This window comes from Megalobrama amblycephala, linkage group LG15, assembly GCF_018812025.1.
Source record: "Megalobrama amblycephala isolate DHTTF-2021 linkage group LG15, ASM1881202v1, whole genome shotgun sequence".
Taxonomy (NCBI): domain Eukaryota; kingdom Metazoa; phylum Chordata; class Actinopteri; order Cypriniformes; family Xenocyprididae; genus Megalobrama; species Megalobrama amblycephala.
The window spans coordinates 20325949-20343432 of NC_063058.1; the positions used below are offsets into that span (position 1 = coordinate 20325949).

Sequence of the window (17484 nt, forward strand, 5' to 3'; positions counted from 1 at the left end):
GTAGTTTATTTGGTCATCGTAATGTTCAACATCAGCAATGTTCTAGATTCGTCACGAGGGGCGATACAACGTCATGTTCTCAGATTTAGGAAAAGTACTTTTTGATGAAATAAGTATTTTAATTGAAACATTTTTTACAAAAAAAGTACTTGCTTTTATATCAATTTTATTTGAAACGTATCATATTCATTGAATTTCACCCAAATGGTAATGTAATATAAATTTAATGCACTCTCCAATTTAATATGAAATAATAATAATCATGTATAATAATTATACAATAATTAAAAATTGTTCACAAAAGAAAATATTTTTAAATTATAAAAACATTTTATTTTAATTTCCACAATTTAAAATGCAATGCAAAAACATTGTAGTGGAAACAATTAAAAACCAGTAATTAAAAAATAGACTCTGGTCTTCTATAAAAATACCAGCTATCATCACAAGTGTGTTATAATACTGTAAAATGCTAAAAACGGAAATGTTTTAGTACAGTCATGAGGTAGATAAGCTCAATGTGATCCATTAATTTCAACTATAAATCAATGTTCAACTTCAATGAATTAAAACACACTTGAAGGCTGCATACACAACAAACTCCTCAGTACGCAACAATCATTGAGTTTGTTTGCCATAAAACCCCACAAATGTAGCTGATGCACTGTGTGACTGTAGATGCCTGCTGGTAAGATTTCTGCCTCTTTTAAACTGCATTTCAGTCCTCCATCCACATAAATGTAGGCTTTGACCACAGTTGAGAGTGCGACTTTTCTGGATGGATGACATCGGCTGTCAGAGAGGGATCTATCGGATGAGGAGACAACAAGGACGTGCGGGCGGCAAGGAGACCCATACGCACGCAGCTGTCAGTGTCCATCCCTTGTAGGATCCCAACCATCATTGCTCCAGCAAAACTAGATAAGATAGAGAGACTAATGTGAAACAGTTTATTCATTGCGCATGATGTTAAAGGGTTAGTTCACCCAAAAATGAAAATTATCCCATAATTTACTCACCCTCAAGCCATCCTAGGTGGATATGACTATCTTCTTTCAGGCGACTCAGTCAAAGTTATATTTAAAAATATCCTGGCTCTTCCAAGCTTTATAATGGTGCTCCTGATTTTGAAGTCCAAAAAAGTGCATCCATCCATCATAAAAGTAATCCATACGGCTCCAGGGGGTTACTAAAGGCCTTCTGAAGCAAAGCAATGGTTTTTTTAAAGAAAAATATCCATATTTAAAACTGTAATAACTGGCTGTTAATGAGTTCGTCATTACGTTATGCATCAGGTCAGAGGTTACTCTTTTGCGTAAGGCCATCTGCCGAAAGCTAGTTATTATAGTTTATAAATTTTTAAATATGGACGTTTTTCTTACAAAAATGCATCGCTTTGCTTCAGAAGGCCTTTATTAACCCCCTGGAGCCATATGGATTACTTTTATGATGGATGGATGGATGCACTTTTGGAGTTCAAAAAACATGAGCGCCATTCGCAACCATTATAAAGCTTGGAAGAGTCAGGATATTTTTTAATATAACTCCAATAGTGTTCGTCTGAAAGAAGATAGTCATATATACCTAGGATGGCTTGAGGGTGAGTAAATCATGGGATAATTTTCATTTTTGGGTGAACTATCCCTTTAAATACTTATATTAACATACCTGTCACCAGCTCCAGACACATTTACTGTTTCTTTAGAGCTCACAGTCAGCGCAGGATAATGAACAGCACACAGTCGTCCCTTCTGGTATAAAAATGCACAAATAATATTCAATATTTTAATATCACACTAAAAGGGTTTAAAGGGTTAGTTCACCCAAAAATGAAAATAATGTCATTAATTACTCACCCTCATGTCGTTCTACACCCGTAAGACCTTCGTTCATCTTCAGAACACAAATTAAGATATTTTTGTTGAAATCCGATGGCTCAGTGAGGCCTGCATAGCCAGCAATGACATTTCCTCTCTCAAGATCCATAAAGGTACTAAAAACATATTTAAATCAGTTCATGTGAGTACAGTGGTTCAATATTAATATTATAAAGCGACAAGAATATTTTTGGTGCTCAAAAAAAACAAAATAACGACTTATATAGTGATGGCCGATTTCAAAACACTACTTCAGGAAGCTTCTGAGCGTTATGAATCTTTTGTGTCGAATCAGCGGTTCGGAGCGCCAAAGTCACGTGATTTCAGCAATTTGGCGGTTTGACGCGCGATCCGAATCATGATTTGATACACTGATTCATAATGCTCCGAAGCTTCCTGAAGCAGTGTTTTGAAATCGGCCATCACTAAATAAGTCATAAATAATTAATAAATAATAAGTAATGATGAATTAATAAATAAAATAAGTAATAAATAATTATTTTGTTTTTTTGGCACACCAAAAATATTCTCGTGGCTTTATAATATTAATATTGAATATCACTCACATGAACTGATTTAAATGTTTTTAGTACATTAATGGATTTTGAGAGAGGAAGTGTCATTGCTGGCTATGGAGGCCTCACTGAGCCATCGGATTTCAACAAAAATATCTTAATTTGTGTTCTGAAGATGAACGAAGGTCTTACAGGTGTGGAACGGCATGAGGGTAAGTAATAAATGACATTATTTTCATTTATGGGTGAACTAACCCTTTAAGAAGACACATAAAGTCGACATGAAACTCAAGATGTGACTGTCTTTTCTTCCCTGTTGTGACGTATAGCTGAGTGAAAAGGCTTCTAGAACAAGAAAAAAAAATGTAGGGTGGGACATCGGATGGATTTTGTCCATCGGGAATTGGTGTATATGCTCTGTAAGCAGTAGACCAATACAGACTGGGCTATCTGACCACTCAGAGCAGAGTTGGCTCTCAGAAAGGAGGGGTTTAGAGAGACTGAATCCTTTATTAAACCATTTCAGACACTGTGAGAAAAGAGGTGATGCTGCAATGTATATTATGAGAAAATGTAAGTGTTTTTTGACCTTGGATGCATGTAAACCTATTGTAGGAGACAAAATTTGGAGCTTTTAAAATAGCATAATAGTAGCACTTTAATAATACTTGCTTTATTGTCCTCGAAAGGCAATTTGTATGTAGACAGCTGTATACATACATGTACAGCAACACAATAGCACACATTTTATAACAAGTCATTTAAAAACATGATCGAAGCAGGTATAAAGGAATTCAACTATCTATTTGATTTAGACAAAGGGACTTTAAATCTCCAGTTGAAATTCAGTACACAATGGATGGGTGACAACAGAACGGATCGACTGGCCCTTCCAAGTCAACATTTGTTCATAAATTTGTGTAATATTCCTTAAGTCAGTCCCCACTATCTAGCTGCACATTATAACTATGTTACTCATTTTACTCCTATTCATTAATTTGAGCTTGCTGTACCAACAAATAATACAAAAAAATTAAGACAAGTATAAAACATTTTTACATCCATATTAAAACTACAAAGTTTCCTCAGAAAAAGCAAATGCTGGAGAGCTTTCCCTCAAATAGTATCAGTTTACTTCAAAATGTAATATAATATCAAGTACTCTCCCTAAATATTTATATTTCTTGACCACTTCTACCTGCTGTCCCTTTATGAGGCACAGGCACAGAATGCTTTTGTTTAAAGGTGCCATCGAATTGAAAATTGAATTTACCTCAGCATAGTTGAATAATAAGAGTTCAGTACATGGAAATGACATACAGTGAGTCTCAAACTCCATTGTTTCCTCCTTCTTATATAAATCTCATTTGTTTAAAAGACCTCCGAAGAACAGGCGAATCTCAACATAACACTGACTGTTACGTAACAGTCGGGATCATTAATATGTCTCCGATATTTGCATATGCCAGCTCATGTTCAAGGCATTACACAAGGGCAGCCAGTATTAATGTCTGGATCTGTGCACAGCTGAATCATCAGACTAGGTAAGCAAGCAAGGACAATAGCGAAAAATGGCAGATGGAGCAATAATAACTGACATGATCCATGATAACATGATATTTTTAGTGATATTTGTAAATTGTCTTTCTAAATGTTTCGTTAGCATGTTGCTAATGTACTGTTAAATGTGGTTAAAGTTACCATTGTTTCTTACTGTATTCACGGAGACAAGAGAGCCGTCGCTATTTTCATTTTTAAACACTTGCAGTCTGTATAATTCATAAACACAACTTCATTCTTTATAAATCTCTCCAACAGTGTAGCATTAGCCGTTAGCCACAGAGCATAGCCTCAAACTCATTCAGAATCAAATGTAAACATCTAAATAAATACTGTACTTACGCGATTAGACATGCTGAATGACGAACACTTTGTAAAGATCCATTTTGAGGGTTATATTAGCTGTGTAAACTTTGTTTATGCAGTGATAGAGTCGAGAGCTCGGGAGGGGGCAGAGAACGCGAGCAATTAAAGGGGCCGCAGCCTGAATCTGCGCATTTCTAATTATGCCTCAAAATAGGCAGTTAAAAAAAATTTATTAAAAAAAATCTATGGGGTATTTTGAGCTGCAACTTCACAGACACATTCAGGGGACACCTTAGACTTATATTACATCTTGTAAAAAAACGTTCGATGGCACCTTTAAAAGCATTAATATTTAAAAAATGAAGCATCACACGATTTAATAAAATGATCTACCATTGGACTATGAGTACCATCTGACTCAGTGAGAATAGACACAATCACTGAATCATCTGTGACAATAGATAGTAAATAATTAAAATAATAAGCCCATCATACCCGTTTTTGCTTTCGTGGCTGCAAATTGACAGTTCCAGCATCATGTTCTCCACACACCAACACACCTAAAGAACCTAAAGTGACCACCACACAATGTAGATGTTCCAGCAGGGGGCGGCAGAGAGCCGGTACACAGCCCAATACATCCTCAAGCGATCTGGGCAACTCTAAAAACAAAATGATGCTTTGATTACTATTCAAGTAGCTCTGCAACTTCCTGTCCAGTAGTCAACCATTTGCTTATTTTTAGGTTGTTGCTAACTACATTACCTGTAGGAGTGGGCAGACCTAGTGTATGATTCATGGTGCAGAGCTCAGCCAGGTTGGGGGAGGTGTAGGACAGGGCTTTCCAGCTCTCTGACAGGAAGGGCTTACATGCCTTATCTGCATCCGTGGGCTCAAACCAGACTGCAGCAAAAGAGAAAGACATAGATATGCACATTACTGATTTGAAACTATGACGGCAACACTCGGAATCAGTATTTGATAAGAGAGGTTTACCAGGGACTGCATGATTCTTGGAGATACAGCACACGTAATCAATGGTTGGAACCGGAATGTTGCCATCAAGAACTACAAGAGATGCTGATGCAAGCTTATCCTCAAACTGAGATACCTGAACATAAAATAAATAAATAAAATAAATTATGCTATCGAAATAGTTGTTTACGTTGCTTTAAAGCCCTTTGGGATTGATTTGTTGGTTGCAGGTTGTTTCTTGAGCATCAAATCTGCATATAAGAATGATTAGGATCATGTGACACTGAAGACTGGAGTAATGATGCTGAAAATTCAGCTTTGCCATCAAAAGAATAAAACACATTTTAAAATATATTCAAATATTAAGCAGTTAATTGTAATAATATTTCACAAGATTAGTTTTTACTGTACTTTTGATCAAATAAATACAGCCTTGGTGTTTAAAAACATTTAAAAAAACGACCCCAAAACGTTGAATATACGTACATACTGCTCTTGTATTTGCTGATGGATGTCCATGTCTCCCAATCCCAGGCTCAACTCTCCGGACTCAGTTATGACAGCACAATAGGTCGCAGTCCTTTGGTCCTGTAATCTGGCAATCGCACTTGTATCCTGATGAGTAAAATACAAAAAAAACTAAAAAGAAATTTTGGCTACAAGAGCAATAAAATACAAAGTAGAAAATATAACTCACCATGTGTTTACAATAGTTTAACACTGCGTCACTATGAGAGTCTTTGCCGATGGCAGAGATGAAGAGTGGTTTGTACCCTAATCGGCTTAAACAATCTACAGGAAATACAGGGAAAGTCAAAATCAGAAGAATTGTACACATTCATTCATAATTATTTGAATGACGCATAACATACCAGCAATATTTCTGCCCACTCCTCCAAATGACTGGCACACACTTCCTGGATTTGTCTGACCAAACTGAATTAAATACACATATTTAAATGCATACTGTCATTAAAAAGTAACTTAAAGGATTAGTTTACTTCAGAATTAAAATTTCCTGATAATTTACTCACCCCCATGTCATCCAAGATGTTTATGTCTTTCTTTCTTCAGTCGAAAAGAAATTAAGGTTTTTGAGGAAAACATTCCAGGATTTTTCTCCATATAGTGGACTTCAGTGGGGACCAACGAGTTGAAGGTCCAAATTGCAGTTTCAGTGCAGCTTCAAAGGGCTCTACATGATCCCAGACGAGGAATAAAGGCCCCGGTATACTTCAAACTAAGTTCTTTTTCGTTCTTCGTTTAGGGGTAAAACGAAGTTCGAAATGCGTTACCAGCGATATACTGTTAACGAACAACTGACGCCGCCCACACTGCTGAGAGCGACGGTTATATGAATATGTACATACGTGCCGTGCACTTTCTTCTCAGTAACAAAATAAACACAACAAAAATTAGAAAACAGCAAGCATTTATTATAGAAAGCATAAGAAAAGCGTCTGATATGTTAGCACGAGCTCTGCAAATTAGCACTCCAGTCACGTCACGTCTTCATACAGCACTTTATTTAATAGATTGCTTAAAATCAAGCAGCTTTATGGTATCAAACATGAAAAACAGTGTTAGTGCCTCATTTTTTTACAAGCACAACTTCATTTTGTACTATAAAGCGGCTATAGGCCTATTTACTGTTTGTAAACATTCGGGATGCGCGCGCATCGTGGTTGCAGAAAACCCGGGAGTGATAACCAGTACGACTAGAGAGTTACGACGAAGCGGTTCAAAGTAGTTAAGATTTAGAAACATTATAGAATATTTTGATTTGTTATTTTTTTTAAATGTTGTCGGCATATCACAGCAGCTTCACCCAGCGATAAGCACTGTTATTTAAAAAAAATTAACATTACCGAGTGGGATACAGCTTACGGATCCGTTTGCCATAGCACCTTGTCAGTGGTTAAATGATGAAACGAAATGGCCAAGCATCCAGTGGCCAGAGATATATATTTACCTGATTGACACCTCAAGTGTATAGCCTATACTCAGGAGAAGCTAAAAGCGTATAAGTCTCTTGAGGCGTACAACTTTGTTTTGTTTTTGTTTGTCATGAATTAAAAGAATAAAAAGTTAATTTCGAGTTTATATCTCACAATTCTGACTTTTATTTCTCGCAAATCTGAGTTTATATCTCACATTTCTTACAAAGAAAAACAATTGTGAGATATACTCGTTATTCTGTCTTTTCTGAATTGCAATTTATCCCGCAATTCTGACTTTTTTCCCCTCAGAATTGTGAAATAAACTCACAATTGCGAGGAATAAAGTCCGAACTGGGAGTAATAAACACGCAAATGCAAGAAAAAAGTCAGAATTGTGAAATTAAAATTGTATAGACTGTTTAAAAGTTATCTATGTGAAATGTTATAGGTTTAAATATTATTTCAATGCTGTAACTGCTATGTATGTATGTCCTCTGAACTGCATATGTGAATATTATGTAGACTTACTGTTTACATCAAATTCCTGCTTTAATAGTAGACTAATCCTTGCAGGTGTCATCAGTCCAGTCTGTGAAACGTCTCCGTTTAGCTTCAAAGGACGTTTTCAACGATGGTTTTCTTTCAAAATTAAGACTATATTTTTTGATTTCCGATTCCAACATCCAGAGGCACAACAAAACATTTTTCTCTTATTCTCTTATTTTCCTCCAATTGCTACCGCTATTTTTCTGCAACCACTATGCGCGCGCAGCTGCAAGTGACGTCATTGTGACGTCTGCTCCAAAGTGGTCTATACAGTGTGTTCATGTTGGACACACGAAACTCAAACACACGAAATGTGTCAAAGACGCATCCCACGCGAGTGAAGGCGGAGCCTCAGCGCACACCTCCTGTTACGTTATCGTCACTGACCAATGGTAGTATGAAGGTGTTTTGCGGCTGGAGCGAACTTTTCCTGAAAGTTCGCTTTGGCAAGCCGTTTCGAACATCCAAAAAGAACACAAAACGAACTTCGTTTTGGCCTGATTTTGTTCGAAATGACGTCACATCAGCTCGTTCTTCGATTTCGTTTGAAGTATACCGGGGCCTTAAGGGTCTTATGTAACGAAACAATTCATTTTCTAAAAAAAAAAATAAAATATATATATTTTTTAACCACAAATGCTCGTCTTGCACTGCTCTGCGATGTGCCACGCATTACATAATCATATTGGAAAGGTCACGCGTGATGTAGGCGGAAGTACCGCGGTATAGGGTGAAAAACTCTCCTCCAAATTCAAAGTTGTTCAATATCCTTGTTTTACCTTTTTTTGTAAAAGCTGTTTGATTTAGTCTTTAAAGTATGTAATGTAAAGTGTGGAGCATCGCAGATGAGCATTTGTGGTTAAAAAGTATATATATATTTACATTTTTGTAGAAAATGGCCGATAGTTCGCTAGATATGACTCTTAGAGCCATTTGAAGCTGCACTGAAACTGCAATTTGGACCTTCAGCCCATTGGTCCCCATTGAAGTCCACTATATGGAGAAAAATCCTGGAATGTTTTCCTCAAAAACCTTAATTTCTTTCCGACTGAGGAAAGCAATCCTTTCATCTGCTGTAGCTTGTTATTAGACTTACCACCAGTTTCTCTGTTGTTCCTTTAGCGATGAAATCAACGTTTATTCCACCGATAACAATCTGAGGGAAATTAAGTGTTATTTATTCTATTTTTTGTTTAAGTTTTTAAGTGTTTAAGTGTTTCATCTAATATTTATATAATATAATCTTTTTAGTTTTAATAAACAACAACAACTGCTGAAAATAAAACTGATTTATTAGCATTAGTCTTTCCATAAAAGCTTACTATATCACTTACAGTTTTGGGGTCCATTCTCTGGTCCTTTGACTTTTGGGTCTTAATGTCACCTCTGAAGTTGCCTCCACTTTTTTCTTTGTGTCTAGAAAGGGCACATGCAATCCGACTGCCTACCTTGGCATTATTATGAATGAGTCCTATATCTGAAAATGAATGAACTTCAGGAAAATACCACAAAATATATGGTGCAGACCACTTACACTACAACCACACAATGCAATAGGGTACATTTGAATCATGTATCCTTGTTTAGGATCCATGAGATCAAAATATCATTACAAGTATATAAGAATATAAATGCAAAACTCTTAAATGGATACTGGCTTTCAAGGACTTCCCTTTAGTCAGCTCATTGACTCGCTGAAGGATAAAAGGAGTGACATCTCTTCCTGTGACACCTTTTGAGCTTAAAATATATAAAAGAAACTGTTAGAAGTGTTTATGTTATATGTAGCAACTGGTATGTCCAGGCATTATTTTTCTCTACCTGGCCTCGGTCACAGCTGTTTGTATGGCGTCTTCTATCTGTTGTCCCGTGGCTGCATGTTCCTCTGGGATGGGAACGGCCAACAGAAGACCACTTTGCAGCCCCAGAGATAGTGTGCTTGCTGTTGAGAAAAGAGAGTTTAAGAGCCCTTCATGAATGACTAAGCAGGATGAGTTACATTAGTGAAAACATTATCTACGATCTCTGTTTCAACTAGCTCTTTCAATTACAATCACTACAGCTTTCAGTAAATGTGTAATATTGACATTTACTCAAATGTAGGTGCAGTAAAAGCTTAAACACTCAGACTTGCCAATAAGATCTGCTGCTTCTTGAGGACTGGAGACATGGTAAGGAGAAGTAAATCCACTTTGCCGAGAGAAGAAAGCCGGGAAGCGTTTTGAATCTCCATATGTGGCCACACACACACCCTGAGTTTCCTGTAAATAAAAGCATTGATCTTTGAATTATAACTTAAGTATATATGAAATCAAAACTGACCCTGTTTACTAGGAGTATTAAAATTTGTCTATTATTATTATTATAACTATTTTCATATTATGGTAAATATGTATTAAAATGAATATGAATTATATAAATAGAATAAATATAAAACACTAAAAAATAACATCAATCAATTTTCAGTGTTATTAGATTATTAGTGTTTCTAAAGATTAACTTTTAAGCCGTGTGTCCACCAAAACATTTTTAGCCAGCTGAAAACACCTATCTGTCAGAGAGCACTTTTCCGCTGAGATGCTTTGTTGCTATGATACGGAATATCTGCGGCACTGTTACTTGTAACTGATGTCGCAGATAATTTGTTTCAAACTAAAAATGTCGGCACAATGTGAAATTACTTGCTATGTATGTTCGGAGACCAGTAATATTAATTTGTCATCCATTTTGTTCCGTTCTCTGCTTGTTGATGCCATTGTACAGCAAGAATGTTGTGACATTTGATCGGTGTTGTATTTGTCCTGCCCCTCCTCCACTCTGATTGGACGGCTGGCTAAAATTGACAGTGATAAGTGACAGCGTTTTACTCAAAGTTGAACATTCTTCAACGCGAGGAGACCAGTAAAAAGATATTTCTGTTGAAATCCGATGGCTCCGTGAGGCCTGCATAGGGAGCGTTATGAATCAGTGTGGCGAATCAGCGGTTCGGAGCACCAAAGTCACGTGATTTCAGCAGTTTGACACGCTATCCGAATCATGATTCGACACGCTGATTCATAATGCTCCGAATCTTCCTGAAGCAGTGTTTTGAAATCGGCCATCACTAAATAAGTCGTTATTTTATTTTTTTGGCGCACCAAAAATATTCTCGTCGCTTTATAATATTAATATTGAACCACTGTACTCACATGAACTGATTTAAAAATGTTTTTAGTACATTAATGGATTTTGAGAGAGGAAGTGTCATTGCTGGCTATGGAGGCCTCACTGAGCCATCGGATTTCAACAAAAATATCTTAATTTGTGTTCCGAAGATTAACGAAGGTCTTACGGGTGTGGAACGACATGAGGGTGAGTAATTAATGACATTATTTTCATTTTGGGGTGAACTAAACCTTTAAGAGGGTACTTTATCACTGGCAAAATGGCCAGTAAAACTTGGATCTATGCGGCAAGAAGGTAAAAAAAGAAAAAAGAAATCTACCTGACTAGAGAAAACAGAAAAAAAGGCTGTTGTCTTCCCTTTTGCCAAATAGGAAGGAAAACTTCAACACCCTTAATGCACTAGGCATGTTGCCATCCAAGGCCACTCCCACCAGTCTGCATACAGCCTTGCTTGAGTAGGAAATACTTCTTAGCAAACTTTTAGTTACAATGGTGTCAACTTGTATTGTTCCCAGGTGCAAGAATTCAAAGAGTAAATGTTTAGAATTAGCGGTAGTGAGTTAGTTTCATTTTCCAGGGAAGAATCCAGCGCATTGTAGGCAGCATCTAAAGGCTGCAAAGAATCGTAAAGAACACCGCAATGGAATATCTGAAAAACCTCTGTGTTTGTAGCCAAAATTTCAAAATGGATGACAATGAACACAGTGTTTTACGCCAAACAGAGTGGAAAAACTGAAAGAAACTGCAGTTCCATCAGTTAATTAGGAAGATAAGGAACGGAAGTACCTTCCGCCCAACCTCCCAAAGTAAAAAACACTGTTGCCATAGTGTTCCTGATGCAATGAAATCCAGGCAGACAAGCAATGATTATGTCAAAGATCAAATTTGAAAAAGGAATAACAAATTTATAAAGTAAAAATGTAAAATTATAAAGACAACAAATGAATAAGGTAAATATGAAAACTGTAATAGCAAATAGGTTTAAACAATTTTTTTTTTATCTATCTAATTCAATAGTTTATAATAAAATCCAAAGTATTGTATCTAACAGATGAAAATTGTGAAGATCAGAGTATAGAGAAAGAAGGAGCCAAATGAAGTAAGATATTTGCAGAATGAAAGGAAAGGTAGTAGAGAAGAAGCAGAAGTGAAGAGCAAAATAAGAGCAAAGAATATATATGAAGGAAACTTACATCCTCTTAAATTTAAGATTTATCCATTATGTCATAGTTGGTGTAACGGCTAAGTCAGCGTGACTGGTCAAAAGTTAAAGACAGATGAAAATAGATATACGAGATGTTGTTTTGACACCTTTAAGACCTTTAAGAGAATATCGCTGATCTTGCATTCTCTCATGTCTGCAGAGATGGAAACAGATATATTTTGATACAAAGGTACATCACGTATTCAATTCTGATGGAAAATACACCCACTCGATCTTACAGCCCAGAAGAGACACCAAAGATCTTACATTTGGAAATAGTAGAAATAGTAGAAAATATATAAATTATTAAAGAAATCATATATAATGTCCTTATAATGTAAAATAAGGACTATAACTAATAATAATGATTAAATAAATACATAGCTATCAATGACTAGAATTCATAAAAGAGATTAATAAGATTCATAAAAGGGAATAATTAATAAAAGAAATAAATACAAGACAAATAAATTGAATAAAAAACGATTCCAAAAAAGTTGGGACATTGTACAAATTGTGAATAAAAACAGAATGCAATGATGTGGAAGTTTCAAATTTAAATATTTTATTCAGAATACAACATAGATGACATATCAAAGGTTTAAACTGAGAAAATGTATAATTTTAAGGGAAAAATAAGTTGATGGCATCAACACATCTCAAAAAAGTTGGGTCAAGGCCATGTTTACCACTGTGTGGCATCCCCTCTTCTTTTTATAACAGTCTGCAAACATCTGGGGACTGAGGAGACAAGTTGCTCAAGTTTAGGAATAGGAATGTTGTCCCATTCTTGTCTAATACAGGCTTCTAGTTGCTCAACTGTCTTAGGTCTTCTTTGTCACATCTTCCTCTTTATGATGCGCCAAATGTTTTCTATGGGTGAAGGATCTGGACTGCAGTACCTGGATCCTTCTTCTACGCAGCCATGATGATGTAATTGATGCAGTATGTGGTCTGGCATTGTCATGTTGGAAAATGCAAGGTCTTCCCTGAAAGAGACGACGTCTGGATGGGAGCATATGTTGTTCTAGAACTTGGATATACCTTTCAGCATTGATGGTGCCTTTCCAGATGTGTAAGCTGCCCATGCCACACGCACTCATGCAACCCCATACCATCAGAGATGCAGGCTTCTGAACTGAGCGCTGATAACAACTTGGGTTGTTCTTGTCCTCTTTAGTCCAGATGACATGGCGTCCCAGTTTTCCAAAAAGAACTTCAAATTTTGATTCGTCTGACCACAGAACAGTTTTCCACTTTGCCACAGTCCATTTTAAATGAGCCTTGGCCCAGAGAAAACGCCTGCGCTTCTGGATCATGTTTAGATATGGCTTCTTTTTTGACCTATAGAGTTTTAGCCGGCAACGGCAAATGGCACGGTGGATTGTGTTCACCGACAATGTTTTCTGGAAGTATTCCTGAGCCCATGTTGTGATTTCCATTACAGTAGCATTCCTGTATGTGATGCAGTGCCGTCTAAGGGCCTGAAGATCACGGGCATCCAGTATGGTTTTCCGGCCTTGACCCTTACGCACAGAGATTGTTCCAGAGTCTCTGAATCTTTGGATGATATTATGCGCTGTAGATGATGATAACTTCAAACTCTTTACAATTTTTCTCTGAGAAACTCCTTTCTGATATTGCACCACTATTTTTCACTGCAGCATTGGGGGAATTGGTGATCCTCTGCCCATCTTGACTTCTGAGAGACACTGCCACTCTGAGAGGCTCTTTTTATACCCAATCATGTTGCCAATTGATCTAATAAATTGGTCCTCCAGCTGTTCCTTATATGTACATTTAACTTTTCCGGACTCTTATTGCTACCTGTCCCAACTTTTTTGGAATGTGTAGCTCTCATGAAATCCAAAATGAGCCAATATTTGGCATGTCATTTCAAAATGTCTCACTTTCAACATTTGATATGTTATCTATATTCTATTGTGAATAAAATATAAGTTTATGAGATTTGTAAATTACTGCATTCTTTTTTTATTCACAATTTGTACAGTGTCCCAACTTTTTGGAATCCGGTTTGTACATGCATACACCATTTCCATTTTACCATAATGCTGTTAAAGAGTTGACAATGTATGATACAATTTTCAGTGAGAAACCAACTCTTACAATAACTGTTTTGTTAATAAAACTCTGCCAATCTGACTGTCTGTGGGCAGGGATAATAATAAATGAACAGGAAAAAATTTTGGTCCAGGTAACACGGAGGAAGTGTAAACATTGTTCATTCACATATACTACAAACATTGTAACAATACAAACGGGGTTGAAAAGCGGCTAAATTATGCTTTAACTCAGCATTAGATGACGGCAAAGAAAAAACAGCTTCCGCAACTTGAACACCCAGGTTTACATGAAATCTTGTAAAAATGTTGAGTGGGTTTAAGCACTTACCAAGAACTCAAGAGTGCGACCAATATCTAGGATTGATTTGACTCCAGCAGACACAACAGCAATAGGTGTTCGACCCAGTTCAGTGAGGTCCGCACTCACATCCAAGGCTGCAAGAGATAATATATCGGACATTGAATACAGGCAGTATACGTTATGTATAATGTGCATATATCACATGGACAATTGTTAAATAAACATACAGTTTTCTCCATCTCTATGTACTCCTCCAATGCCTCCAGTTACAAAGACAGGAATCCCAGCTTTGTGAGCCGCAATCATTGTACCGGAGACAGTGGTGCCACCCGACAGACCCTGCATTATCAAAATAGACATTTCACATAAAAATGTATATTGACATAGATACACATAGAAGTTTACTTTAGTTCAAGACCTTGCTGATGACATAAGGAAGGTCTCTTCTGGACACTTTTAGTGCCGTTTTGTTCTGTGCCAGGAAGTCCAGTTCATCCGAAGAAAGGCCCACGTGAATCCTCCCCTCAAGAATCCCAATGGTTGCTGGGATTGCACCTTCAGCCCTCACAATAGCTTCCACTTCCTTTGCTGTGCTGAAATACAGAGGAAATGCAGTTAATTGGTAAATACTGAATCCAGATATGAATCAAGAGTACTGATTCAAAGTTCTCCACCTTCTAGTCTTTAAAACGTTTGTGCACTAAAACAACAGAATACTTTTTTTTTTAGATAAAGAGGCATGTGACAACCCTGACCTCAGAATGACGTAAGGGAATTTTCTCTCTATTTTTTTTTTCTTTTTTTTTACCTGACATTGTGAGGATAAGGCATTCCATGTGTAATAATAGTGCTTTCCAGAGCCACAACTGGCCTGTGATCCGCTAAAGCCTCTTTCACATTAGGATGGATGGTAAACAGGCTGTCTGTATGGAGAAATAGGGACACTGTATTCAAAACACTGTACCATTGAACATTCAAATTTGGTGGCCCAAGACAGATTGCACCAAGTTTAAATTGGTTCTCAGGTGTATGGCGATTGATCACGACAAATGTTTGTTCTCAGAACTTTGGCTAACGTTCTGGCAGGGGTTTCAAACATTCTTCCAGTAACATTAACAGAATGTTTGTTCAAAGTTATCTGGTCTTTAAGCATGTTCTCAAAACGTGAGCACAAAAACATTATTTATACATTGTTCATGGAACTTTTTTCTGAAATTTTTTAGTTGGTCTGATGTTTTTTAAATGTTACTACTCGTTTCAGAATATTCAGAGAACATTCCAAAGTAATGTTCCCATAATGTTTGCAAAAATATCAAATGGAATGTCCCTTTCAAGGGATAGTTCACCCAAAAATGAAAATTCTGTCATCATTTACTCACCCTCAAGTTGTTCCAAACCTGTAAAAATGTCTTTGTTCTGTTGAATACAAAGGAAGATATAAGTTTGTAACCAGGCCGCTTTGGGGCACCATTGACTTCTATAGTAGGAAAAAAAAATACAATGGAAGTCTCACAACTGTTCAGTTTCCCCACATTCTTTAAAATATCTCCCTTTGTGTTCAACATAACAAAATAAAATGTATAAAAGTTTGGAACAAACTGAGGGTGAGTACATGACAGAATTTTAATTTTTGGGGTGAACTGTCCCTTTAACGTTCCAATAATCAAACAACAAAACGTTCTTGGAACATATTTTTGTTAGCTTCTGTGGAGATTTTGGTCATTTTGGAGCTTGACAGCCCATTTACTTTAATTACATGGAAATTAAAAGCTTGGATATTCTGCTAAATATTTTCTTCTAGGTTTCATGGAAGACAAGAAAACAGGTTTGGAACAACGAGAGCAAATAATAATTTTGAACTAAATATTCAGTGATAAGACGGTCATAGGGGTGCAATTAGTCTGAAAGGTGCACTGCAGAGAAACATGAAATTAGGACAAGGTTTCTCTAACTATAAATATCTTTAATGTGGAGAAGTGGTTTGTGCTACTTTACCTTTTTTGAAGTGTCTGCTGGATGAAGTGTTAATGCAACGTTTAAGAAACGCAGAAAACCTCCACAACATCTTCAAACAGGATCTTCAGGTCAGCAAAACTCAATAATTCGAAAATACAACCAAACCACCGCCTGCTGGAGTTTCCAAATTATTCAAAGGAAGCAATTTGTCATGCTCTGTTTGTTAGAGACAAGCGACGTGCTGAAATATGCAACTGCAACAATCCTGCACACGTTTCAAAAGAAATCACTAAAGAATAAAACCAACATACGGGTCATGTGCGTAAACAATTCAGGACTTCAGTCGTCCAGTAAAGTGAGAGAAAATAGGCTGCGTTCGCTCATTAAAACGCTTCTCACGCGCTACTCACTGGTAGTGACTTCAGTCACGATTCGGCTTAAATCAATCCAAATCTTTATTTTGAATATTAAACTCTCAATTTAATCTATTTGCAGCATTCTTCTCGGCTCGACTCTACTAGGTTGAACTTTGATCCGGTTGGGTCTGTTTGTACTAGCCTAGAATTGCCTTTTACTCAGAACTTCTGTCAGAATGGCATTGATTTTAAAGTTAATTGATTCATTAACCATTTTTGGAGAATACAGTGTTTCTACTTTCAAAATAAGTGTCCGATTTAATAATATATAAAAATGATCGACAATAACATTTAAAGGGATGCGTAACTTGATTTTGCTGAGTTCAACATTTGTGTTGATCCTGGAACAACATTCAAATCAACCAATCAGATTTGAGGGACAAGTTCACAGATTATGTCAAGTTTAGGCTTAAAATCATGAATTGGTGCTTCTACATCAGTGTTATTCATTCATCTATAATTTCCTTCTGATTTTTGGGATAACTTATGGGTAGGGTTAGGTTTAGGGGTAGGAATAGGGTTAAGACTAAATTTTCAGACTAGAATGTTGTTCCAGGATCAACAAAATATGTTGATCAAGGAACGCATCTAACTCAGCAATATCAGGACGTGCTAAAGGGATAGTTCACCCAAAAATGA

The 17484-nt window shown here is 36.6% G+C and overlaps 1 protein-coding gene across 1 annotated transcript; it reads right to left on the reverse strand.

The window, feature by feature from the left end:
• Positions 1 to 149: 149 nt before the first annotated feature.
• On the reverse strand, positions 150 to 17164 carry zgc:136858 (uncharacterized protein LOC678543 homolog). The gene is made up of 18 exons (XM_048157815.1): positions 16469 to 17164; positions 15282 to 15396; positions 14892 to 15066; positions 14701 to 14812; positions 14501 to 14607; positions 9854 to 9980; positions 9541 to 9661; positions 9374 to 9459; positions 9054 to 9196; positions 8816 to 8875; positions 6106 to 6169; positions 5931 to 6025; positions 5720 to 5848; positions 5255 to 5369; positions 5024 to 5161; positions 4754 to 4920; positions 1669 to 1751; positions 150 to 917 (listed from the first exon to the last, which is right to left on the reverse strand). Exons 1-18 carry the CDS (start codon positions 16536 to 16538, stop codon positions 719 to 721), a joined length of 2106 nt encoding a protein of 701 aa, XP_048013772.1. The 5' UTR covers positions 16539 to 17164; the 3' UTR covers positions 150 to 718.
• Positions 17165 to 17484: the final 320 nt, after the last annotated feature.

Coding starts and splice junctions, on each gene's coding strand:
- zgc:136858 (XM_048157815.1), bottom strand. CDS start 16,538: ATGTTGTGGAGGTTTTCTGCGTTTCTTAAACGTTGCATTAACACTTCA. Junction 9,981..14,500: donor GTCGCACTCTTGAGTTCTTG/GTAAGTGCTTAA, acceptor TTTTATTTACAG/GAAACTCAGGGTGTGTGTGT. Junction 9,460..9,540: donor ACAGCTGTGACCGAGGCCAG/GTAGAGAAAAAT, acceptor ATATATTTTAAG/CTCAAAAGGTGTCACAGGAA.